Source organism: Schistocerca serialis, chromosome 4 (assembly GCF_023864345.2).
Source record: "Schistocerca serialis cubense isolate TAMUIC-IGC-003099 chromosome 4, iqSchSeri2.2, whole genome shotgun sequence".
NCBI classification, from domain to species: domain Eukaryota; kingdom Metazoa; phylum Arthropoda; class Insecta; order Orthoptera; family Acrididae; genus Schistocerca; species Schistocerca serialis.
Window position 1 is genome coordinate 901,060,395 of NC_064641.1, and position 24,206 is coordinate 901,084,600.

Sequence of the window (24,206 nt, forward strand, 5' to 3'; positions counted from 1 at the left end):
TTGTCTTATTAAAACCAGATTGGTACTGGTAGACTTCTTTCCGGAAAAGATGTCCTCTTTGTCTGTGCTAGTCCTCTGTTTGCTCTTTTTTTGCCAACGGCCTTGCCGCAGTAATAACACCGTTTCCCATCGTATCACCGAAGTTAAGCGCTGTCGGGCAGGGCTAGCACTTGGATGGGTGACCATCCGGGCTGTCGAGAGCTGTTTGCAAGCCGGATGCACTCAGCCCTTGTGAGGCAAACTGAGGAGCTACTTGATTGAGAAGTAGCGGTTCCAGTCTCAGAACTGACATACGGCCGGGAGAGCGGTGTGCTGACCACATGCCCCTCCATATCCGCATCCAGTGACGCCTGTGGGCTGAGGATGACACGGCGGCCAGTCGGTACCTTTCGGCCATCATGGCCTGTCCGGGATGAGTTTAGTTTAGTTTAGTTTTAGTCCTCTTTTTGCGACCGCCTTTCTTCGTCTTGTCATATGTTATTTTACTTCCAAGGTTGCATCATTCCTTCACTTTGTCACCTTTGTAGTCTCCAATTTTGATGTTAAAATTCTCACTAATCTAATTTCTGTCAGTCCTCATTAGTTTCATATTTCTTCAGTTTACTGCATATTCTGTGCTCAGCAGACTGCTCATTCCACTCAGGATGTCCTGTAATTCCTCCTCACTTAGACTGAAGACTAGTGATTGTTTTTCTCACCTAAATTGTCACAGTATTAATTCGACGTCTAAAACACACAAACACAAATCAGACAAATCAGTCGGTAAGACGTGATTGTGAACTTTCATATTAAGTGTCCCAAGGCCATTTTCATGCCCAAAGACATGTGGTCAATAAATAACACGCTAAACAGGCAGTTACACTTCATTTTTAGTACTTTGGAGGAACATTGACATATCAATAACATGGATACACAGTGTTAATGTTCCAATTTAGTTAAGTGTTCGTTACGAACCGGCTTTCATTTTTAGACCTAAATTAGTGATGTGGCACATGACCAACCCTGTAACTGTGGAAAACACATGTTGGGAAAAATACTACGGCCGGCGGCTGGTGGCCGAGCGGTTCTAGGCGCTTCAGTCTGGAACCGCGCGACCGCTATGGTCACAGGTTCGAATCCTGCCTTGGGCATGATGTCCTTAGGTGTGTGATGTCCTTAGGTTAGTTAGGATTAAGTAGCTCTAAGTTCTAGGGGACTGATGACTTGAGATGTTAAGTCCCATAGTGCTCAGAACCATTTGAACCATTTTTTAAAATACTACACAATATAGGAAAGTACATAAATAGGCAACCTAGATTTATCCCATGTAGTGGAAGGAAGTAATTAATGCTAGTTGTAGGTTTAAATTTGGTGTAATGCATAATGTCGCCTCATATCAAATATCTACACATCTAAATTTTTCTCTGATGCTTGTCAATTGTTACAATCATATCTCCACATCTAAAATACCTATCAAATATTTGCACATCTAAATTGTTCTCTGAAGCTTTTAAAGTGTTACAATGATATCTCCACATCTAATGTTATTGGTGCTTCGTAATACAGACGATTACTATCTGTCCCTTTCTCAAATTTTCAATAACGTTTCACCTTCGTGAGCACTATTTCATACGCTATGAAGATACCGAGTTACACTACAGAATGCAATCAACATTCTAATTTTTATTTGCATTTGCACTGTGTCTAGTAGAAATAATGTGCAAAACTAACTTCTGAAAAATCTGCAATCTTTACCATCTGGAAATGTGGTGCCAAGGCTCTCTGAATTTGTATTTAAAATTATCAACTACAAAATAGCATAGAAAACCGAATTGAAATACAAGAATCTAAGTATAAGAACACACAACATGTCAAAAAGACAAACAAACAAAAAGGAATTTTGGAACTTATACACATTACACATTAAGCCAAACATTACGGTGACCCCATGCTAGCGTATCAACTTCATGTTGCAATTTAAAACTTTACATGTACTGATGTTACACAGCAGAGACCAAGTGACACTTCGATAGTATGGCGTATTGAACAGTATTAATAGACATCCGTGTAGATAAGGAACAAGCTTCTGATATAGTCCAGTTGCACGTCTTCCTTTTATATTTTCCCAGTTTTCCAGTGTTTCTCTAATTAAATGAAACTGATTGGAATAGGTCATTTCGCCTAAGTGAAAGCCTAGGGGTTAGTTCAAACATACTATCCAATACCTAATATTCCGCAAAAAACTTACGAAGAAATCACCATTCTTCCCAAACGTATGCAGTGTCTACCCTATTACTGCAATTATGCTCCTGCACGAATCACCTAATTTAAAAAAAAACAACTAAAACAAAGTTACAAACAACACTCAAAGAGAAAAATAAAACAATATCTAAGCAGAAATATTTCTGGGTGTAAACAACGTATACCACAATAAAAATTACAAATGAGAATCATCTTTGTCATAAAAATTACCTATTTGTTTCTTACACCGAAAAGGAAAGAGCCAGTCGTCTTCTGTAGCGGTCAGAAGTGCATTGCCACTTAAACGAAAAGTCGCCGTGGTCACTGACTCGCTATATGCTGTACAATACATAATGATTCTGTGATAAAATTAACTTCAGAACTTCTATTTTATCTGTCAACACTAGCTAAGAAACTTTTATAGAATTACTTCAATTGGTCAGGTTAGAAATGAGAAAGAACTTAGACTCGTTACTCAGTATTTCCAAAGCTTGAAATTACTGAGTTATGGACACAAATATTCTAACTATGTTCAAGAAATGTACATGTATCATGCTTTCAGTAGATTCTCTATGGAATTTTCTGCACAGGAACATAATTTAGCAAGGTTCCTCCTCAACATACTTTAGAGTATGAAAATAATTCAGAAAAATCATGTATCTTCTTCCCTGATCCAACATCCACTTTCAACCACTTCAGTCGATTACTGACCGCACTTCCACAGTGTAATGCATTGCTGCTTACATCTGTGCCAATAAATAAAACAGTCAATAAGGCCAGATGAGAAAATATAGATGTTTTGGTGAACATTTTCGATTTATTGAGCCATCAGCCTTTTGACTCGTTTAACGTGTCCCACGAAGAATTCCTCTTTTGTGCCAAACTCTTCATTTCAGATTATCAAATGGTTCAAATGGTTCTGAGCACTATGGGACTTAACATCTGAGGTCATCAGTCCCCTAGAACTTAGAACTACTTAAACCTAACTAACCTAAGGACATCACACACATCCATGCCTGAGGCAGGATTCGAACCTGCGACCATAATGGTCACTCGGTTCCAGACTGAAGTGTCTAGAACCGCTAGGTCACTGCGGCCGGCTCTGAGTGTCACTTCGACATTATTGTCTAGATTATTTGTTGACGTATTTTGGCTTCTGTCATCCCATACAGGTTTTATACTCTGCCACTCCCTTAAGTACCCTGGAAGCTATTTCCGGATACCTAACACATCTCATGTCCGCCCCTGGTAGCTGAGTGGTCAGCGGGACGAAATGTCATACCTAATGGCCCGGGTTCAATTCCCGGCTGGGTCGGAGATATTCTCCGCTCAGCGACTGGATGTTGTGTAGTCCTTATCATCATTTCATCCACATCGCAACACAAGCCACGGAAGTGGCGTCAAGTCGAAAGACTTGCACCAGGAGAACGGTCCACCGACGGGAGGCCCTAGCCACACGGCATTTACACTTACATATCTCATGTCCTATTACCACCTTACGTCTTGTCAGTGTTTTCCTTTTCTTTTTTCTTCGCTGATACTGCGGAGAACCTCCTCATTCCTTATCACTACATCTAATTTTCAACATCCTCCTGTATCACAATTTCTCAATTCCATTCCTGTTTCCCAAAAGACCATGATTCACTACTGTACAGTCTGCTGTGTACCAGACATACGTTCTGAGAACCTTGTTCCTCAAATTGGGGCTTATGTTTGATACCAGCAGAATACTTCGGGCCAGGAACTCTCCGTTTCCCTGTGCTGATCCGTTATTTATGTACACGTTGTTGACCATGAAATGTTATTCTTCTTCCAAGACAGCAGAATCTCTAACTTTATTTAGTGCGTGCTCCCCATTTTAGACGTTACGTTTCTCGCCGTTGTCATTTCTGTTACCTCTCAGTTTATTCTGAATACATATTTTGAACTGAATAAACTGGTAATTGCTTTCATTCCTATAACTCTTCTTCAATTTCACTGACGGCATAAGCGAATCTTATCATTTATATAGGTTCACCCTAATTTTAGTCATACTTCTGAACTTTTCTGTTATTTCCGTCATCGTTTCTTCGCTATGTAAATTGAACAGTAGGGAGGAAAGACTGCATCCCCGTTATACATCCTCCTAAGTACGAGCACCCTGTTCTTGGTCTTATTGTTCCCTTTTGGTTGTTGTACATATTGTCCATCACCCATTTCTATCCACAGGTAACTCCTATTTTTCTCGGGATTTGAAATGTCTAGCGCCCTTTTTCCATAGCCGAATGTTTACCTAGATCGAGGGGTTCAATGAACGTATTACGATATTCCTTAAGTCTTGCATCCATTATCGAGTACAACGTCAGAACTGCCTAGGCTGTGCCTTTACCTTTCCTAAAGCCAAACTGATAACCATCTGACACATCCTCTCATTCGTCTGTAAATTATTCTTGTCCGCAGCTTGAATCAGGGTAGGCATACGTTACATAATAGAACTTGAGAGGACACCCATGGTAAACGAGCGATCGTGGTGCAATGAAACTTCCTGGAAACATTTGTATAACGTATAAACCATTGGAAGAAACTCATTTTAATTTCCTCATGAGCGGGTGGAACATCCCCTTGAATAATTACGAATGACTGTGTTGGTAAACTTCTACGTTATTTGATTATAAAACAGATGAGCAAAACTCAACGTACTCAAACAGTTTTCTCTTTACTAATTCTGATCATCACCAAACTGATACACAATATTTTTAGCGCAACGCAATCTGACTTTCAATAATCAATACAAAAGAATGGCCCTGACTAATAATGAACTACACCTTTCAAGAATCACTTACCTCACAAAAATCTTCGTTACGCGAACTACTGCAATACAGCGAGCGCCAATACTGGCAGGTAAATAAAAGATTCTAATTACTGAAGGTACTAACTACTGATAGGCATAGTTAGCCAAAGAAAGATTTTGATAGAGAACAAACAATGTATTTACCTTAATAATGTTCAAAAGTCATCATCATATTATATATATATATATATATATATATATATATATATATATATATATATATATATATATATATATATATATTTCCTTTTTCTGGCGTACACACGTCCAGATCATCCACTTATCGTAGCCTCTCAAAACTCTGGCATCTCTCTCCCCACATCCACCACTGCTGGCGGCTCACCTCCACCTGCACAACGCTACGCGCGGTTAACAGCCAACTGCCCAACACTACACTAGTGAATATTTCAACAATGAGTCCAACCAGCCACAGACTACACACAGCGCAGTCAGCGATTTTCATACAGAGCACTACGTGGCGTTACCGACATAAAAACCTAAACAGCCTACTTACACGGGAAAAGTTTGTTCATTGCGTACCGTGTTTACTTCCAAGGTTACAAACGTTCCTCGGTGTAACGACAATCTGTATCCGAGACAGTCTGGAACCGTACCACAGACTCCGTTTCACAACTGTTCGTAGCATGTTTCGAATGATGGACAATAGAACGTTCAGATGAGGTCGTACATCTCGTGCACTGCTTGAAGACAGTACATTGCGTCTAGCATTGTCAGCCATGGCAACAGTAACTTCTTCAACAGTTTGTGGCGTAGTTTGCCTTCGGCTTCTTCCAGGAGCGATTCCCAAATCGCCAGTTAATTCGAACATCGGAATCACGTTCCTCAATCCCACCGCAGAAAGAGGATTGGTCGATATTCCTTTAATCCGCCGACACTCGCAAACAGCTGCAGCTGTTGTTTCGACAATGCGGAGACCCATGTTGACGGCCTGCAACTGCAATGCACACTGTCTCTATGTCTCAACCGTACGTCACCGTAGCTGTGCCGGCGCCTAATTGCAAGTCATGAAATTAACACTCCTAAAAACACAAATCCTGCAGCACACACTCTGAACATCCAAACATATTATAAAATAGGATGTATGTATGAGTGTGTATGTGTCCCACATTACCTCCTAAGCCACTGGATCTACTTCAACCACGCTTGGTGCACATAACCCTTACTGCTAGACAACAATTGCTGTCGGCGTAAGAACCACCTAACTGTCATTGTTCAGGAGATATGACGCTATAAACACTGAGATTTGTGAAAAATTGTCATATTGTGCATGGCGATAAGTTTATTACTTCTTTGCTACTAATTTCATTCGAAACATATTTTGCAGAGAGTACCCACACGTGTAGCTCAATGACCAGCAAAATTATATCATTGTCTCACACATAGATCAGGAGATACAACGTCATAAAAAGTGAGATGTGTGAAAAACTGTGGCATTGCACGTGACGTTTAAGATTAATACTTTTTGCTACTAAGTCTATCAGCAATGTATTTCGCAGACAGTATTCACATATGCTGCTGAATGTATCAACGTAAATACATCATCGTCTGGCACAAAGAGGGACAATTATGACGATATAAACACATATCTGTGAAAAAAAATTGCGCTAAGACATTCTTACAGTGGAGTTAACTTAAGGGAATCCCTGACATCTGGCAGCGCATTTGAGAGGTTTCAGCTAGGAAGCACAAACGGCTACAGGTGATTAACGATAGCCGTGTATAGAGCCACGAAGAGACTTTGCCTTAGAGATGTTTACAAAGCCGCATTGCAGACACGCGCTGGAGCTGCGCCCACCTTACAGAAACCCTCTGGAATCATCACACACAGGGAGCCTACTGCATAATTTCAATGGTGTTTTCACGAATACATGGAAATGAAATTTCTTCCATATTTCACGGCAGTTAATTTTTAGTGTTTCACACCTCAGTCGATTCAAACGGAACGCTCATAGGATGCCTATGTTGTCTGTCTGATAAAAACAGTTTATTCTCAGGAACGCGTAGATATAACGCATTGAAATGTCACATACTGATGTCAATGGCCCCTTAGTGTTGAAAAAGCTTGAAGCTTCTTAGTGTATTCAAAAGATACGGTCATTTACGTAACATGTTTTAATACTCGAGAACTAATTCATCAAAACCTACAGAGTATTTCCCGCTAGCCTAGAATCACGAAATTTGGCAAGAAGGAAAGCTTCACAGTACAACAAAAGGAAATAATCCGAAAACTGTAAATCTCTAATAATATCACACGAAAAACGAATTGTTTCGTCATATCTAATCTGACGGTCTCTCCGTGCGTCTGTTTTTCGCAGGGACGGGTCGACGTATCAAGTTTACAGTTATGTCACATACTAAAGTGTATGGTCTCTTGGCGGTGTAATAAACGTTTGCTCCTAAGTCAATGCAATCAAAAGGTAGGGCCATTTATGACACATGTTTTGACACTCGCAAACTCACTCATCAAAACCATTGGTGTACTTGCCGTTGATCGATAATGGTAAAATTTGGCAAGAAGTAAAGTTTCACAGTAGAACTAAAGGACAAAATTCGAAAATAGTTGATCTGTAAGTGCATCACGTAAAAAAAAAAAATTCTTTCTTCATTTGTTATGTGACGTCAAACTTGAAATAAATACAGTCAGTAATTTCACATTCAGCCTGACTGGGTCGCAATGGTAAAAATCGAACATCAGGCAAAGAATGATTTTATAGCTCATATGATGCGTTTCGGAAGTTATCCATCATCAGGTATTCAGGAGCAGCCTAGTCTAAAACAAGCGTAGGCATTTGAGGCCGACTGCAAAACAATTCTAATGCACATTTCGCGTAAGGGTCACGAAGATAAGCGAAACTGAGGCTCGTATGGAGATACATAGGCAGTCGTTTTTCCCTCGATCTGTTTGCGGTGGAACAGGAGAGGAAATGGGTAGGGGTGGCACGTAGTACCTTTCGCCATGCATCGTACGCTGGCTTGCGAAATATGTATGTAAATGCTGGTATAAAAATGCAAGAATGGCAAACCTTAGTTATTTTGGATAGCTTAAATTCTCATCAGCGTGAACACCCACATATTTTGAAGTTTCCAGTATAGTATCTCTACATGTGGAGAATTGAGTACGTTGTGTCGTTTTGAAACTGAGAGTGAAACTATTCGCAGAAGTCGGAGGGTACCCTGTGCCACTGCTACTCATTTCCTTTCTTGCTCCACTCGTAAACGGAGCAGAGGAAAAGCAACTGTCTACCTGCCTCCATGTGAGCGCTAATGTCTCGTATGTTATGTTCGTGGTCCACACGCGCGATGTGTATTGGAAGCAGCAGAATGATTTTGAAAAGTCAGTTTCAAATTCCGGTTCCCTAAATTCTCTCAATAGTCTTCGTCAAAAAGAGGGTCGCCTTCCCTCCAGGGATTCCCATTTGAGTTTTCCAAGCATCTCCGTAATACTTGCGTGTTGTTAGAACCTGCGAGCAACAAATCTAGCAGCCCGCGTCTGATCCGCTTGGACGTCTTCCTTTAAACCCACCGAATGCGGATCCCAAATACTCGAGAAGTACTCAAGAATTGGTCACAGCAGCGTCCTATAAAGCACTCTCCTTAACATGTGGACCACGCTTTCCCAAAATTCTCCCACTAAACCGAAGTCGACTTACTCCTTCCACACTACAACCCTGCCCGTTCCATTTCATTTCGCTTTAAACCGTAATGTCCAGATATTTTATCGATCTGACTGTGTCAAGTACCTCGCTGCTAATGCCCTAGTCGAACATTACGGGATTGGTTTTCCTACTCATCCGCATTAACTTACATTTTTTTTAAATTTAGAGCTAGCGTCCAGTTATCACACCGACCACAAATTTTGTCCAAGTCATCTTGTATCATCCTTCCCGTGCACCACAGCATCATCAGCCCACAACCACACGTCGCTGCCCACCGTGTCCGCCAGGTGATTTATGTGCATCTTGTTCCCTTCGATACACATCTGGGAACCTACTCCAGTTGCTCGAACCGTCGTTAAAAGTCTACAATGGGGAATCGTGTCAAATGATTTCGGAAATATAGAAATATGGACTCTGCTGTTGCCCTTCGTCCATAGTTCGCAGTACATCATACGAAAAAGGGAAGATGTTAACTAAACCGTGCTCGTTCGTGAACGTCAGGTGTTCGGTCTCACGGAAATTTATTACATTCGAACCCAGAATATGTTCAAGAATCCCACAGCATCCGATGTTAAGGACAATAGTCTCTAATTTAGCAGGTCGGTTCTTTCACCCTTCTTACATACAGGAGTCACCTGCGTCTTTTTTCCAGCCGGTCGAGACCTCCCACCAGGCTAGAGTTTCGCAGTAAATGCAGGCTAATTAAGGACCTAGTGCCGTAGAGCACTCTTCGTAAAACAGAACTGGGATTCTGTCCGAAACTGGTACCTCATTTGCGTTCAACTGTGTCAGTTGTTTCTCTACGCTGTGGGTATTTATTACCATGTCGTCCACATGTCAGTCACTTCGATGGTAAAACGACGGTGTGTTTGTACGATTCTCCTGCGTGAACGATTTCTTAAACGCGAAATTTAAAACTCAGACTTTAGTTTTGCTATCTTCAAATGCCATACCAGACTGCTCAACAAGCGACTGCATGGACGGGTTAGACACGCTTAGTGATTTTACTACGTAGGACCAGAATTGTTTCGGCTTCTCTGTAAGATCTTTTGCTAAGGTATGACGGTGGTACTAGTTATATGCTTCGCGCATCTCTACTAAACTTTGCCTGTGGTCATTTTCTCGTTCTCTTTTGAACGAAGAGTGCGACAGCCTTTGATTCCTGAGAAATTTTCCGAATTTCGATGTCAAATCAATTCTTGAATCGCTATTTAGATTGATTACATTACTAGCGTCGTCTCCAAAATGAACTAATTCTGCTTTTTGTATATTAATCGCAAGGTCGGTATCATACGAGGGTTGGAACTTATATAGTGGCAACTACACTCCTGGAAATTGAAATAAGAACACCGTGAATTCATTGTCCCAGGAAGGGGAAACTTTATTGACACATTCCTGGGGTCAAATACATCACATGATCACACTGACAGAACCGCAGGCACATAGACACAGGCAACAGAGCATGCACAATGTCGGCACTAGTACAGTGTATATCCACCTTCCGCAGCAATGCAGGCTGCTATTCTCCCATGGAGACGATCGTAGAGATGCTGGATGTAGTCCTGTGGAACGGCTTGCCATGCCATTTCCACCTGGCGCCTCAGTTGGACCAGCGTTCGTGCTGGACGTGCAGACCGCGTGAGACGACGCTTCATCCAGTCCCAAACATGCTCAATGGGGGACAGATCCGGAGATCTTGCTGGCCAGGGTAGTTGACTTACACCTTCTAGAGCACGTTGGGTGGCACGGGATACATGCGGACGTGCATTGTCCTGTTGGAACAGCAAGTTCCCTTGCCGGTCTAGGAATGGTAGAACGATGGGTTCGATGACGGTTTGGATGTACCGTGCACTATTCAGTGTCCCCTCGACGATCACCAGTGGTGTACGGCCAGTGTAGGAGATCGCTCCCCACACCATGATGCCGGGTGTTGGCCCTGTGTGCCTCGGTCGTATGCAGTCCTGATTGTGGCGCTCACCTGCACGGCGCCAAACACGCATACGACCATCATTTGCACCAAGGCAGAAGCGACTCTCATCGCTGAAGACGACACGTCTCCATTCGTCCCTCCATTCACGCCTGTCGCGACACCACTGGAGGCGGGCTGCACGATGTTGGGGCGTGAGCGGTAGACGGCCTGACGGTGTGCGGGACCGTAGCCCAGCTTCATGGAGACGGTTGCGAATGGTCCTCGCCGATACCCCAGGAGCAACAGTGTCCCTAATTTGCTGGGAAGTGGCGGTGCGGTCCCCTACGGCACTGCGTAGGATCCTACGGTCTTGGCGTGCATCCGTGCGTCGCTGCGGTCCGGTCCCAGGTCGACGGGCACGTGCACCTTCCGCCGACCACTGGCGACAACATCGATGTACTGTGGAGACCTCACGCCCCACGTGTTGAGGAATTCGGCGGTACGTCCACCCGGCCTCCCGCATGCCCACTATACGCCCTCGCTCAAAGTCCGTCAACTGCACATACGGTTCACGTCCACGCTGTCGCGGCATGCTACCAGTGTTAAAGACTGCGATGGAGCTCCGTATGCCACGGCAAACTGGCTGACACTGACGGCGGCGGTGCACAAATGCTGCGCAGCTAGCGCCATTCGACGGCCAACACCGCGGTTCCTGGTGTGTCCGCTGTGCCGTGCGTGTGATCATTGCTTGTACAGCCCTCTCGCAGTGTCCGGAGCAAGTATGGTGGGTCTGACACACCGGTGTCAATGTGTTCTTTTTTTCATTTCCAGGAGTGTATTTATTCACAACCGATACAAAAGAGCTAAATGTTTGCACCTATAACTGTCCTTCAAAGTAGTCACATGCGTTGTGTAGAACCCGTTGCCAGCGATGTGGAAGTCGTAGCATACTGTTAGCAGAGCCTGTTCTTTTGATGGTGCGAATGGAGCGGTCCACTGCCTGTCGAATCTCTGGAACACTTCTGAAGTTAGTGCCACGAAGTGGTTGCCTCATCTTCGGAATCAAATCAAAGTCACAAGGACTTAAGTCCAGACAGTATGGCGGATGGTACGCTATATCCCACTCTCATCGACTGAACAGAGCAATGTCGTGCAAAATGATGGGTGGGTTGCGTAGAAAGTGTAGCCGCTTCTTTCGCAAAGCTGGTCGCAGGTGATGCTCCAAAAACGAAAATTAATACTATGCATTGACGGTCTGCCGTGGAGGAACGTAATGCGTTAGGATAATACCATCAGAGTCGTATACGAGAATCACCATAACTTTCACCATACTGGGGCTCTGACGCACTTTCGACTTTCGCGGCGACCCACAAATACGTCACTCGTTGGATTGGCGTCTCAGATTTAGCTCGTATGATGTGGCCCACGTTTCATCCAGTGCTACGATACGGCGTAAGAAAGCCTCTCCTTCGCGCTGATGGCGCTCCAAGTGCGTCTGAGCAACGTCGTAACGCATCCATTTCTGCATTTCCATCAAGTCATTCGGAACCCATCGTGATGCAATTTTTCAAATGCCCAGGCGTTCCTTCACGATGTGAAACACAGACGTATGCGAGCTCTCGAATCGTATGTCGTCGATCACTGTCCACTAACGCGGCAAGAGCATGCACTTCTTCTTCAGAGACGCTAGGACGACCTGCCTGATGCATGTGTGCCACAGTTTGCCGACCTTCGTTGAAGGCTTTTACCCAGCGTGCCATTGCTCTGTACGACAATGCGGATTCCCCGCACGCCTATTGAAGACTTTGATGATACTGTCGTGCTGTGCAACCTCTGGTGCGTTCAATCTTGATCCAACATAGTGACACCGTTACGATAGACCGCTCGCTCACAAGTGACAGTGTTTCCCTCGATCGCGCGCACGCCGGTGACGTGGGACGGGAGAGTCCATTCGCTCGGAGGTAAGGTAGGTATGTCAACAACGTGTGCTATCAGCGACAATAGCAGATTCCATTGGATAGTGTCTCCACAGCAGTGTTTCCACTATTTAACTACGTACGGGAGAAACAAAAGTGGCCCTGGTATTGAACCTTATGGTACTCCTTACGCGATATCACCGCACTCAGGAGAATCTTCCCTGCGTACGGTCTATGAATTATTAACTACGGATTTCTTGTTGGTAGATGTGAAAACATCCACGTGACAGATGAACAGCAAGAATTAACATTTTCGGCACAGGAAACGTTAGCCTATGTGAAAGTTAAGAAGAGTACGAAATTTTTTGTTGTGCCAGTGCCGTAGGCGAAAGCGGAAGTGAAGTCGTGTTGACACCGTCGCGGTTCGCCAACGGGAGGTACTTGTGCGGAGGTTGCACAAAGGCGACGGACGGCGCGGGAGCCGGGGATTTCTTCCGACAGCGGCGGAGCCACTCTTGCGTGGCTGCGGCTGCGCTGGCGTGAGGGCGACGCGGCGCTACACCGGCGGGGCGGCTGCGAGCCGGCAGGGCTGTCGGGTTGGGAAAACGGCGAGGCCCACATGGGCGCCGGCCTGGAACGCCGCACCGCCCTACACCACCACACGGTGCGCGCCTACCGTCCAGCAATGCCCGCCGTGACCTCTACACACTACATTCGATTCTGACGTCACCAGTCACAGGCTCGCTCGCTCACTCACTCACTCTCTCACGCTATCTGCCGTGTCCTACATTAATATACGAAGTGGTTATAATCAAAATTTTTGCTACTTGAGATAGTGGAGTCGGAAAACTAATCACCGCCTGGTTATCCAAATTTATAAGAATGACTACCTACAAATGCGGCGTTGCTCGGGCATTCACCTTGCCAATTTTCTATTAGAAACGACCACAAAAAATTGGCCAGGTGCGAGAAGTACTTGTGCAAGGAGAGTTCCTTACAAACTTCATTATCTATAGAGGGTGAACATTAATAAAATCGACAAACTGCAGATACGGATTCCTGATAGGAAATGGAAGGAACAACGTTTCACGAACATGCGTCTGGAAATGGACGGGTGTGCGCAGAACGACAACAAACCGTCCCGGAACAGAATAGAGCTCCATCGCTTCTACGTCATAGCAGATGTTCAAAGTGGCCTCCAGCGGACTGCAGCTGACTGGGGTTGTAGTGTTTGTCATGCAGGATACACATAATCGTACTTCGGCTAACGCCATGTTCGTGAGCCACTTACTTGACTGGAGCTTGTTATAGGGTTCGTCTCAATATCTTATAGAACCCAGTCATCCAAATCTGGTGTAGGCACGGTCCTCCGTCTCCTGTACGGTCGTCTGTCTCAAAGGATCCATAATGTTTTGCGATATCTTTGGTGTCTGTGACGGTACTTATTCTGGTGTAGCCGTGCTGCCTCTCTACGGTTTCCATATGCTTCACCTTGCAGAAACACCTCAGCTTCTTCCTGACGTAAATAACGCACCATTCTGCTGTTTGTAGTACGCTGCGTCAATCACAAAGCTCGCAACAAACAAGTAACGCAATGCACGTGGTCAGAGGAACCGTCATTCGTCAGCGCCACCTGCCATGGCAACGATACATTTCCGGACACATGATCGTAGAACTTTTTTCTTCCATTTCCAGTCAGGAATCCGTCCCTGGAGTTTGACGTTTTTATTAGACAGTTCATCCTTTCCGGTAATGGAGACCATTATTGGCTGTTATTAATAGTGGCAAGGTAGTGGCCCTAGGGACGAGGTAGTGGCCCTAGGAATTCAAAGATTTGTGAGAACGTCTTAATTTCAATAATATGAATGTGGCATAATTTCATGCAGGAGGATGGCTACAATTTATATAATAATCAGCATTTCTCCGTTCAAGCTGACCATGTCGCAATGGTAAAAGTCAAACATCAGGCAAGAAGCGACTTTATTGCCTATATGACGCGTTTCGCAATTCATCCACCATCATATTTTCAAGAGACTTTACTGCACATAGATGTAGCGTTTCAAGTTGTATGTGAAACTTGTACCCCTTGACAATAACGTCGCTTCCCTTCAGGAATTCCCATTTGATACCTTGGAACGTGTCTGTAATCAATTCAGCTATTAGGAAGAGCCAAATTACTAGGTTAACGTATTTTGTGTAGATTCAAGCAATACCGTCATGTGGAATAAGAATAATTCTAAGAAGCAAAATCTTGGAAACTCAAAAACGTGTTGTACGAAAACTATATGCTGCTGATCCACGTTCATTTAGTAGACACCCGTTTCAGGAGGAACGCATTTTCGATACTGCTTCACAGTCTTATTCACTCATGAAGTGTATTATCAATTACCCATTACAAATCAAAAGTAACAATAACTTACGTATTTACAATACGAGAAGAAAAAAGTGAGTCGTTATTCCACATTAATTTTGCCTTTAGAACTGAAAGGCGTGCGCAATGCTGCCACGAAAACCTTTGATCACTTACCGAATAACTCAAAATATCTAACAAAAAGCAAAGTTAAATATAAAAACTAACAGAGAAAGTTTCTCCCTGACACCTCCTTCAGTCCCGCAGAAGAATTTCTATTTCTGTAATCTGCTAAAAATTGTATGTAGGTATTACTAATTCACCACTGTCTTAAGAAACATTTTTAAAAAGATGAAAGGAAACGCTTTTAAATGGTCATCATGTAACAATGTCGGCACGCACGCGGCAACATGCGCTATATATGTTACAAAACGTCGTGCATAAAAGAGAGGTTCTTCAAGGGCTCATACGTCGTGTTCTGTTGGCGACAGACGGTAGGATCTAATCTTTTGGACAGCCCTTGAGCTAGGGATCATTCCTGTACCCAGCAGAAGAACCATCTTAGTGTCACTATCCTACAATACACGGTCAAAGTACGAACGCCCATACCTTCCACCGCTTAGGCAATTGGAGAAAATCGGTTGGCTCATTTTTAATTTGATGTCGTCTATGGTGAACCTTAAGATGCTTATTGAGGCACCATTACTTCATGGGTGATTCCTTAGAAAATCCCCAAAAATGTGTTTTTACCATTTTTTCGTATCAAAACCGAGCCGCAGATTCAAAGACGGCTATTCAGACTAAATATGGTTACACAGTCAGTTTTAGCCCTGACGACGATCATGGAGGTAGTGGTCGAAAGCTTGGAGTTTTATCCTGAACTGACGCGGCATGTAGACAGAGAGATTTCTTATTCATTCAGAGTAAATGATTGAAATATTTACGATGTATTCTTAAGATACCGATCTCGAACAAAATGTGAATTTTATTGATATCTTCATCTGTTTCACTGGTACAGAGATTCATATTTACCCTAGTTGCACTCGTAGAATATGCACGTAAAATCAGCTGTGAGGCGAAAACGTAGTTCATAAAGTGACATAGAACAGAGAAATATACAGTAATATTACACTGAAGCGCAAAACAAACTGTTATAGGCATGCATATTCAAATAGAGAATTATGTAAACAGGCAGAATACGGCGCTGCGGTCAGCAGCGCCTATCTAAGTCAACAAGTGTCTGGCGCAGTTGTTAGATCGGTTACTGGTGTTGAAAGGCAGGTTACCAAGATTTATGTGAGTCTGAACGTGGTGTTACAGTCGGCATACGAGCAATAAGACACAACATGTCTGAGGCAGCGATGAAGTGGGGATTTTCCTGTACGACCATTTCACGAGTGCACCGTGAATATCAGGAATCCGGTAAAATATCAAATCTCCGACGGCCGGAAAAAGATCCTGCACCCGGCTGGAATCGCCGAGTGGTTCTAGGCGCTACAGTCTGGATCCGCGCGACCGCTACGGTCGCAGGTTCGAATCCTGCCTCGGGCATGGATGTGTGTGATGTCCTTAGGTTTAAGTAGTTCTAAGTTCTAGGGGACTGATGACCCCAGAAGTTGAGTCCCATAGTGCTCAGAGCCCTTTTTGAACCGATGGGAGTATTTTTTCGCTAGTTTACATATAAAAGTGTGATGTCAATGTAAAATGACTCGTTCTACGTCATTGTGATTAATCGTGCAAATAACGCTTGGATCCTTAAACTAACAGAATCTCAAACTGAAATACCACTCCCAGATCATCTCCTTTACTTTATACCCAACTTGAAACATTGTTTCGTCTTCGGGACTGCTCAGAACAACGATTTCCCTTGACTACAGTGTTAATGAATCGTAACTGGAATGGGTCAAAAAATCGGAACTGGAACCTCCGTTCCGCGATCAGTGCTCCTGATATTTCTCACTGCTCAAGACCTTCCAGCACCTATAAGCAGGAATCTTAAGTCTTGCTCACTGAGTAACGACATTCTCTTCAATAGGCAACATTCTGGATTCGTGTCTGTCTAGTACACAGTTACGTGGTCTCCCAGGAAATTTCAAAACAGTGCACCGTCCGCTGTGCAGCTTCAAGAACTTAGAAGACAAGTAATATGTAATTAGTTTCTAGCGGTCCATCAGCGTCCTTTCACCAACTACAAACGTAAGAATGGGAGCCCATCAAATCTGAAACACCGCATAGCGATTCTTGGAACAAAAGAAAGGAAGGATGATTTTACTTTAATGACCCATCGACGACGGGGTCATTATAGAGGGAGAACAGGTTCAGGCCGGTTGAGAGCCGACGCAGAATTTGCGTTAAGCGATTTACGAAATATATAAATAAATCTGTAAACCTGGAGGAAGGTTTGGTCGCCATGCCACCGAATGTGAATTCAGTGTCTTACCACTGCGACATCTCGCTCGGTAAGACTTTCTGCAGACCTCCCAGTGAGCAGACATGATCACGGCCATGTTTTCACGTAAGGCGCTACTCTTTGTTGGTCAAGCGTCCACCATTAGGGACGCCGAAGGACGTGACAGGTGGCGCGGAACGGTCTACCTGTCCTTGACCCTTCAGCTCGTGCAGCCGGCGAGCCCTCTCGCCTTATCTCTGATCGTTGCTGTCAAATGTAGCGCGTTGTGTAACAGTCTGAGATAGAAGTGATATGGAATGATCTGTCGCTTATTAGATCGGAACCAGCTATTGTTCTACGTTCCTACTCGTATTAGTGATTCGATTCTAGCCAGTGGTGCTGTTCCTGATTTCTAAGTTTACCCTCGAATAAACTATGTCGGCATAATCGCCTCGTCCTGTATTCCGACAGACCTTCTTCCAGGGGTCATATTAATATTATTGGCCTTTAGCTTATACCGTACAGCAGGTAGTTTCCCGACCTGATAGACCACAAGTGTCGCGTATCAAACTGTTTATCTCAACTTGCTACCTCAGTATGCTACCTCAAATTGGCCCACAATAACTACGTAAGATACAGCGCATCCGCGTCGAGCGAGTTTTTCAGCATTCTCGCGCTCTCTTTGCACAAACCATTAATTATAGAGAGAAAAATGAATAGGACCTTTTCTTTGTAGGAAATTTAATATAGTTTAATTTTGTGCTGCGACACGTTTTCGCTGGAGGGTGCGGTTTTCGAGTTATTCAAGAAATACTTACAAAAGGGATATTAAATGTGTTCTACCTCGGAAACCATTCAGAATAGGGCATACGACCATAAGAGGTTTTTTGTTCAGAATCACTAATACTATCATCCCTCCAAGCATATATCTTTCCTCCTGACACCCTGTATATAGGGATACAACATTACTCATACAACGTTACTCTTAGAAAGAACAATTGTTTTGTAGGCAATAACACGCACATACTTATGGACACAAACACGAACACAAACACAAACACACACACACGCACACACACACATACACACACACACGCACGCACACAGAGAGAGAGAGAGAGAGAGACATCAATACAGTACAGTGGTAGCAAGTTGAAATGTTAGAGAAAACTTTTATATGGCGTGTGATATCATCAAACGGATGATTACGTTCCACAAGCTCTCACAGATGGACTGCAGTGTTCCTAGGTAGTCTGGGTTCTCACCACTCCGTCTACAGGCCACAAGTGGCCCATCGGGTCCATCCGACCGCCGTGTCATCCTCAGCGGAGGATGCAGATAGGAGGGGATCTCGCGGGAACCGGTGTAACCACTGCGGAAAGGCCGTTGCCTCTCCTTCTCTGCAACAATAGAAATTAGTCCCTACAATGTGCAGTCTATTAAGACCTTTACGGAAACAACCGAGATTGAAGATGAGTCTGGCTATTAGGCGAGGTGCCTTAACGCTGAATGCTGTTGGGAGTTCATGGAATGGGGGAACGGCGAATGAGTTATTGTCCTCGCCTTTGTGTCTTTTTGTTTCCTCCTTTCTCCGTAGCCAACCTTCAACACAGAACAGCCAAAGCAACTCGTACACCTGTATAATATCATGTAGGGTTCCTGCGAGCACGCAGAAGAGCCGCAAGACGATGTGGCATGGGCTCTACTCTCTGTAGTTGTGCTGGAGGGAACTGACACGATGAATCCTGCAGGGCTGCCCATAAATCCGTGAGATCACGAGGGGCTGGAGATCTCTTCTGAACTGCAAGTGGCAAGGCATCCCAGACATGCTCAATAGTGTTCATGTCTTGGTAGTTTGCTGGCCAGCGGAAATGTTTAAACTCAGAAGAGTGTTTCTGGAGCCACTCTGAAGCAATTCTAGTTGTTTGGGGTGGCGCATTGTCCTGCTGGAATTGCCCAAGTCCGTCGGCATGCACAATGGACATGATAATACAGCACGCTTACGCACGTGTCATCTATCATAGTCGTATCTAGACGTATCAGGGGTCCCACATCACTCCAACTGTACACGCTTCACACCATTACAGAGCCTCCACCAGCTTGAACAGTCCAATGTCATTGTTGCCGCGCCCAGGTGAGGCATAAAGCTTTGTGTAGTGCAGTCATCAAGGGTAGACGAGTGGGCGTATGACCCCGAAAGCCCATATCGATGATGTTTCGTTGAATGGTTCGCAAGCTGACACTTGTTGAGGTCACAGCATTGAAATCTGCAGCAGTTTGAGGAAAGGCTGCAGTTCTGTCACGTTGAACGATTCCTTCAGCCGTCGTTTGTCGCGTTCTTGCAGTATCTTTTTCCGACAGCAGCGATGTCGGAGATTTGATGTTTTACCGGATTCCTGATATTCACGGTCCACTCGTGAAATGGTCATACATTAAAATCCCCACTTCAAATGGTTCAAATAGCTCTAATCGCTATGGGACTTAACATCTGAGGTCATCAGTCCCCTAGACTTAAAACTACTTGAACGTAACTAACCGAAGGACATCACACACATCCATGTCCGAGGCAGGATTCGAACCTGCGACCGTAGCAGCAGCGCGGTCCCGGACTGAAGCGCCTTGAACCACTTGGCCACACTGTCCGGCATCCCCACTTCATCGCTACCTCGGAAATGCTGTGTCCCATCGCTCGTGCGCCGACTAAAGCACGATATTCAAACCCACTTAAATCTTGATAATCTGCCATTGTAGCAGCAGTAACTGATCTAACAACTGTGCCAGACACCTGCCTTATATAGGCGTTTCCGACCACAGCGCCTTGTTCTGCCTGTTTACATATCTCTGTGTTTGAATACTCATACCTACACCAATTTTTTTTAGCGTTTCAGTGTGTCTTTGGCTCAGTGTAGGATATGTAGGTAATCCGTCAGAGGTGCTTCGTTGTTAGAGATCCCACAGAGTAGCGAAGTAAACGGAATGGCCTTCTTCAAGCATCGTTCCCTACACTTCGATAACCATCTGTACAATAGAGTTTTCTTTCGAACAGACCCTATAATTTTTTAGCGTTATCAGAACAGATAAAGAATCACGCAGGAGACGAAGGCCTCAGGCACCGTCATTTTACTCGGCTCATACTATCACGTGAAAAATTTGTTTTTTGTCAGTCTTACAGTCAGACGTCTTCACTCCATAAAGATCTGAATTTCTTTTCGTTACCCGTCATATTTATTGGGCTGCATCGGGTTAAGTAAAACATTGCACGAAATTTTAAAGAGTTTACAGAGGTAAAAAAGAATTGTGAAAACTTTGTGTATGGTTGATTTTAGCTGACACGTTGGAATGAATGAAATGTAGAAAAGATACTGCAATTTTGTTTAAAATTGGGATCAGAACGATATCTCATTTCGTTCACTAGTTATTGGGTTTTCTATCTGACGGACAGTTGGCTGAGAAACGTTCAGTTGTGTCCATGTGGACTTGCTGGCTGCTATGAAGTACTTATCAATCGTTTTTAAGAAAACTGTTTGGTGAAAAAAATTGATTTTCTAAAATCTTACAGCCTGATATCTTTCCTTGATGAAGCACCGAATTTCTTCTCGTTGTATACCATAGTTATAACGCGGCATCAAATTAAGTAAAGAGATCACAAAGAGAAATCGCATAGAATGTACGCAAGGTTGATTTTAGTTACGCTTACAATGTACGAAATATAAATGAGATACCTAAGTTTTATTTGAAATTGAGATCAGAATGGTATCTCATTTCGTTCTCAAGTTACTGGATTTTTTTTTTTCAAAATTTTTCGTACTATTTTCGGAGACGAGAAATGTTGTAAGCTACATAAAATTAGCAAAAATGGTCTACGTCGCTATGGTGATTTTAGTTAAAATGCCAGGTTTCGGCCTAGTTTTAGGCCATCTTCAGAATAGCACCATCATCTGGAGGTAACGATGACCAGAACAGTGAGTAGACCTGCATTTCAGCGACTAAGGTCTACTGACTGTTCTGGTCATCGTCACCTTCAGCTGATGGCGCTGTTCTGAAGATGGCCAGAGACTAGGCCGAAATAGGCCATTTTAACTAAAATGACCACTGCGATCCAGACTGTTTTTCACTAACTTTATTGTGTTTTACATCCGACCGACAGGTGCCCGGGACGCGCCAATTTACTTCCATGCGTATCGCGAACCATATGGTTATAACAATCGTCATATCTCATAAACGTTTCAAGGTATCAAAACAAGGTTTTCTGTAATTGATAACACGCAATGAAGCACATATATTACATGAGAAATGCTCGAAATATTTTGTTCATCAAAATATGGAAGTTACTTGTTCGCAGCAGTGAGAGGTCGGCAGCTCAGGACGAATTCAGGCTTCCATGGCACTACACGAAAATCCAAGCGGCGCACGTATACACGTCCACAACACCTGGGGAACAGCGTAGCAGGAAGTGTATACATGTCCACAGCAGCTAAATAACTAAAATGAAAGACCCTAAAATGCTTTGGGTCAATACCCCTCCGGTCACGAAGCGCAAGCGATTCAGGATTGACGGGACTGATAGATGATTGAAAGCTGAGCATTTTTTGATCGTCATATGTGGGGTTTGCAAACGCTTATTTTCCTAGAAGTGGAGGAAAGAAACTGTTACGACTGCTGTTTATGTAGACCCGTATGTTAAACACAGTCCAAAGAGAATGCCGCTCGTGTAGCGTACAAGTCAGCTGACTATCCAGGAGAGAACTTCGATTCCCGAACGCGTTCATCAGGTTTGAAGCTATTTCCGTATCGAAGCTGGCATGAATACGTTGGTTAATAAGGTAGTAAATAGGGAATATTAACGAGCAGTCAAATAAATTTAACAAACTACTTGCATTAATACAGAATTGAAATTTTAATCCTGAGTGTCTTACACCCGCCAGGTTAGCCGAGAGCGCTAAAGCGTTGCTTCCTGGACTCAAGTAGGCGCGCCGGCACCAGATCGAATCCGCCAGGCGGATTAGCCACGAAGACCGTTGTGCCGGCCAGCCTGGATGTGGGTTTTAGGCGGTTTTCCACATCCACTAGGTGAATACTGGGGTGGTCCCCACGTCAAGCCTCAATTACACAACTCGCAGCCATTTGAAAATGTTCGCACTATTTCACAGTTTACACTAGACATAGACAGCTGTCGTACACTAATTCCGTCCCTGGGGATAAGGGATGGCGACAGGAGGGGCATCCGACCAACCCCCTGCCACCAACATTGACACATCCACAGTAACACGGCCAACCCCGCGCTTTTCCCTCCCAGGGGATAAGGGATGGCGACAGGAAGGGCATCCGACCAACCCCCTGCCACCAACATTGCCACATCCACAGTAACACGGCCAACCCCGCGTTATTCCGTCCCAGGGGATAAGGGATGGCGACAGGAAGGCCATCTGACCAACCCCCTGCCACCAACATTGACACATCCACAGTAAAACGGCCAACCCCGCGTTATTTCGTCCCAGGGGATAAGGGATGGCGACAGGAAGGGCATCCGACCATCCCCCTGCCACCAATATTGCCACATCCACAGTAACACGGCCAACCCCGCGTAGAAGTGGGACAAAGGCCCAAAGAAAATGATGCCGATGGTTGGTTGTTTGGTGTGTGGGATTGAAGGGACCAGACTACAAGGGCCATCAGTCCCAATACTGGTGAATCCTGAATGTCTTACAATTGCTCTTTCACTCAATCTGTACTCACTTTCCTTCTAACAACTCGATGGGTGCTACTTGACATAGAGATATTCGAAGAAAAAATACTTGTGGCAACAAGAAAATATAATGAATGCAACGTCAATCTGCTACATCGTGCCTTCCGAGGATTTGGCGGAAAGCAGACTCAGCTGAGTTAAAAAAAAAATAAATAAATAAATAAAAACTCCTTTTCGGAAACGCATCTCATCGCGTATAAAATCTATGCTGACATTTCTAATGGCTCTGAGCACTATGGGAGGTCATCAGTCCCCTAGAACTTAGAACTACTTAAACCTAACTAACCTAAGGACATCACCCACATCCATGCCCGAGGCAGGATTCGAAGCGGTCGCGCGGTTCCAGACTGCAGCGTTTAGAACCGCTTGGCCAGCTATGCTGACAGTTGATCATGAATTATGCTATGAATCATTTTTGTATCTGCGCGGTCGTGCAATCCTCGCTGGGTTTCCAGGAGTTCACCTCACTGTATCGCAGCATCACGTGGTCGGCTGTCTGTGGATCCTCACTATGTATTCACAAGAGCCTCAATATTTATTTATTTATTTTTTTTTTCGTACAGCGCCACTTAAAATTTTAATTCTTTGCTAACCCTAGACGTTTGAGACTTTAATTTGACTAGCTCGTTATTATTCATTTTTGATTACCTTATTAACCCTCGTATTCCTACTAGCTTGCCTACAGGGAAATTAAAAGCTTTGGAGAAAAGACAAGCAGCTTTCCATGAACATCAAGAGCTCAAATACAACACCGGTACTAAGCAAAGAAGGGAAGCCTGAAAGAGGGAAGGAATATATAGAGGGTATGAACTTGGACGAAATATAATAGATGACGCAGATGAAGATCTGATGACAAATATGATACTGTGAGAAGAATTTGACAGAGCACTGAAAGACCTAAGTTGAAACAAGGCCCTGAGATTAGGAGACATTCCGTCAGAACCAGTGATGGCCTTGGAGGGGCCATCCATAACAAAAGCATTATATCTCATGTGCAAGATATACGAGATAGGCGAGCTATCCTCAGACTTCAAGAAAAATGTACATAATCATTCAAGTTCCATAGAAAGCAGGTGCTGACGGGTGTGAATACTATCGAAATATCAGGATATGGATATGGTGTTATGGGCGCTCAACAGTGTAGCCTTTAGCGCCCGATTCGAAATATC

The 24,206-nt window shown here is 44.1% G+C and overlaps 1 protein-coding gene across 1 annotated transcript in view; it reads left to right on the plus strand.

The window, feature by feature from the left end:
* The window catches only part of LOC126474832 (arylsulfatase B-like), a 367,147-nt gene that overhangs the window by 301,933 nt on the left and 41,008 nt on the right, over positions 1-24,206 (plus strand). Inside the window, exons 8-9 of the mRNA XM_050102309.1 lie at positions 12,990-13,216; positions 16,410-16,425. Of these exons, the coding sequence (XP_049958266.1) occupies positions 12,990-13,216; positions 16,410-16,425 (243 nt within the window). The remainder of the gene's footprint in view (positions 1-12,989; positions 13,217-16,409; positions 16,426-24,206) is intronic.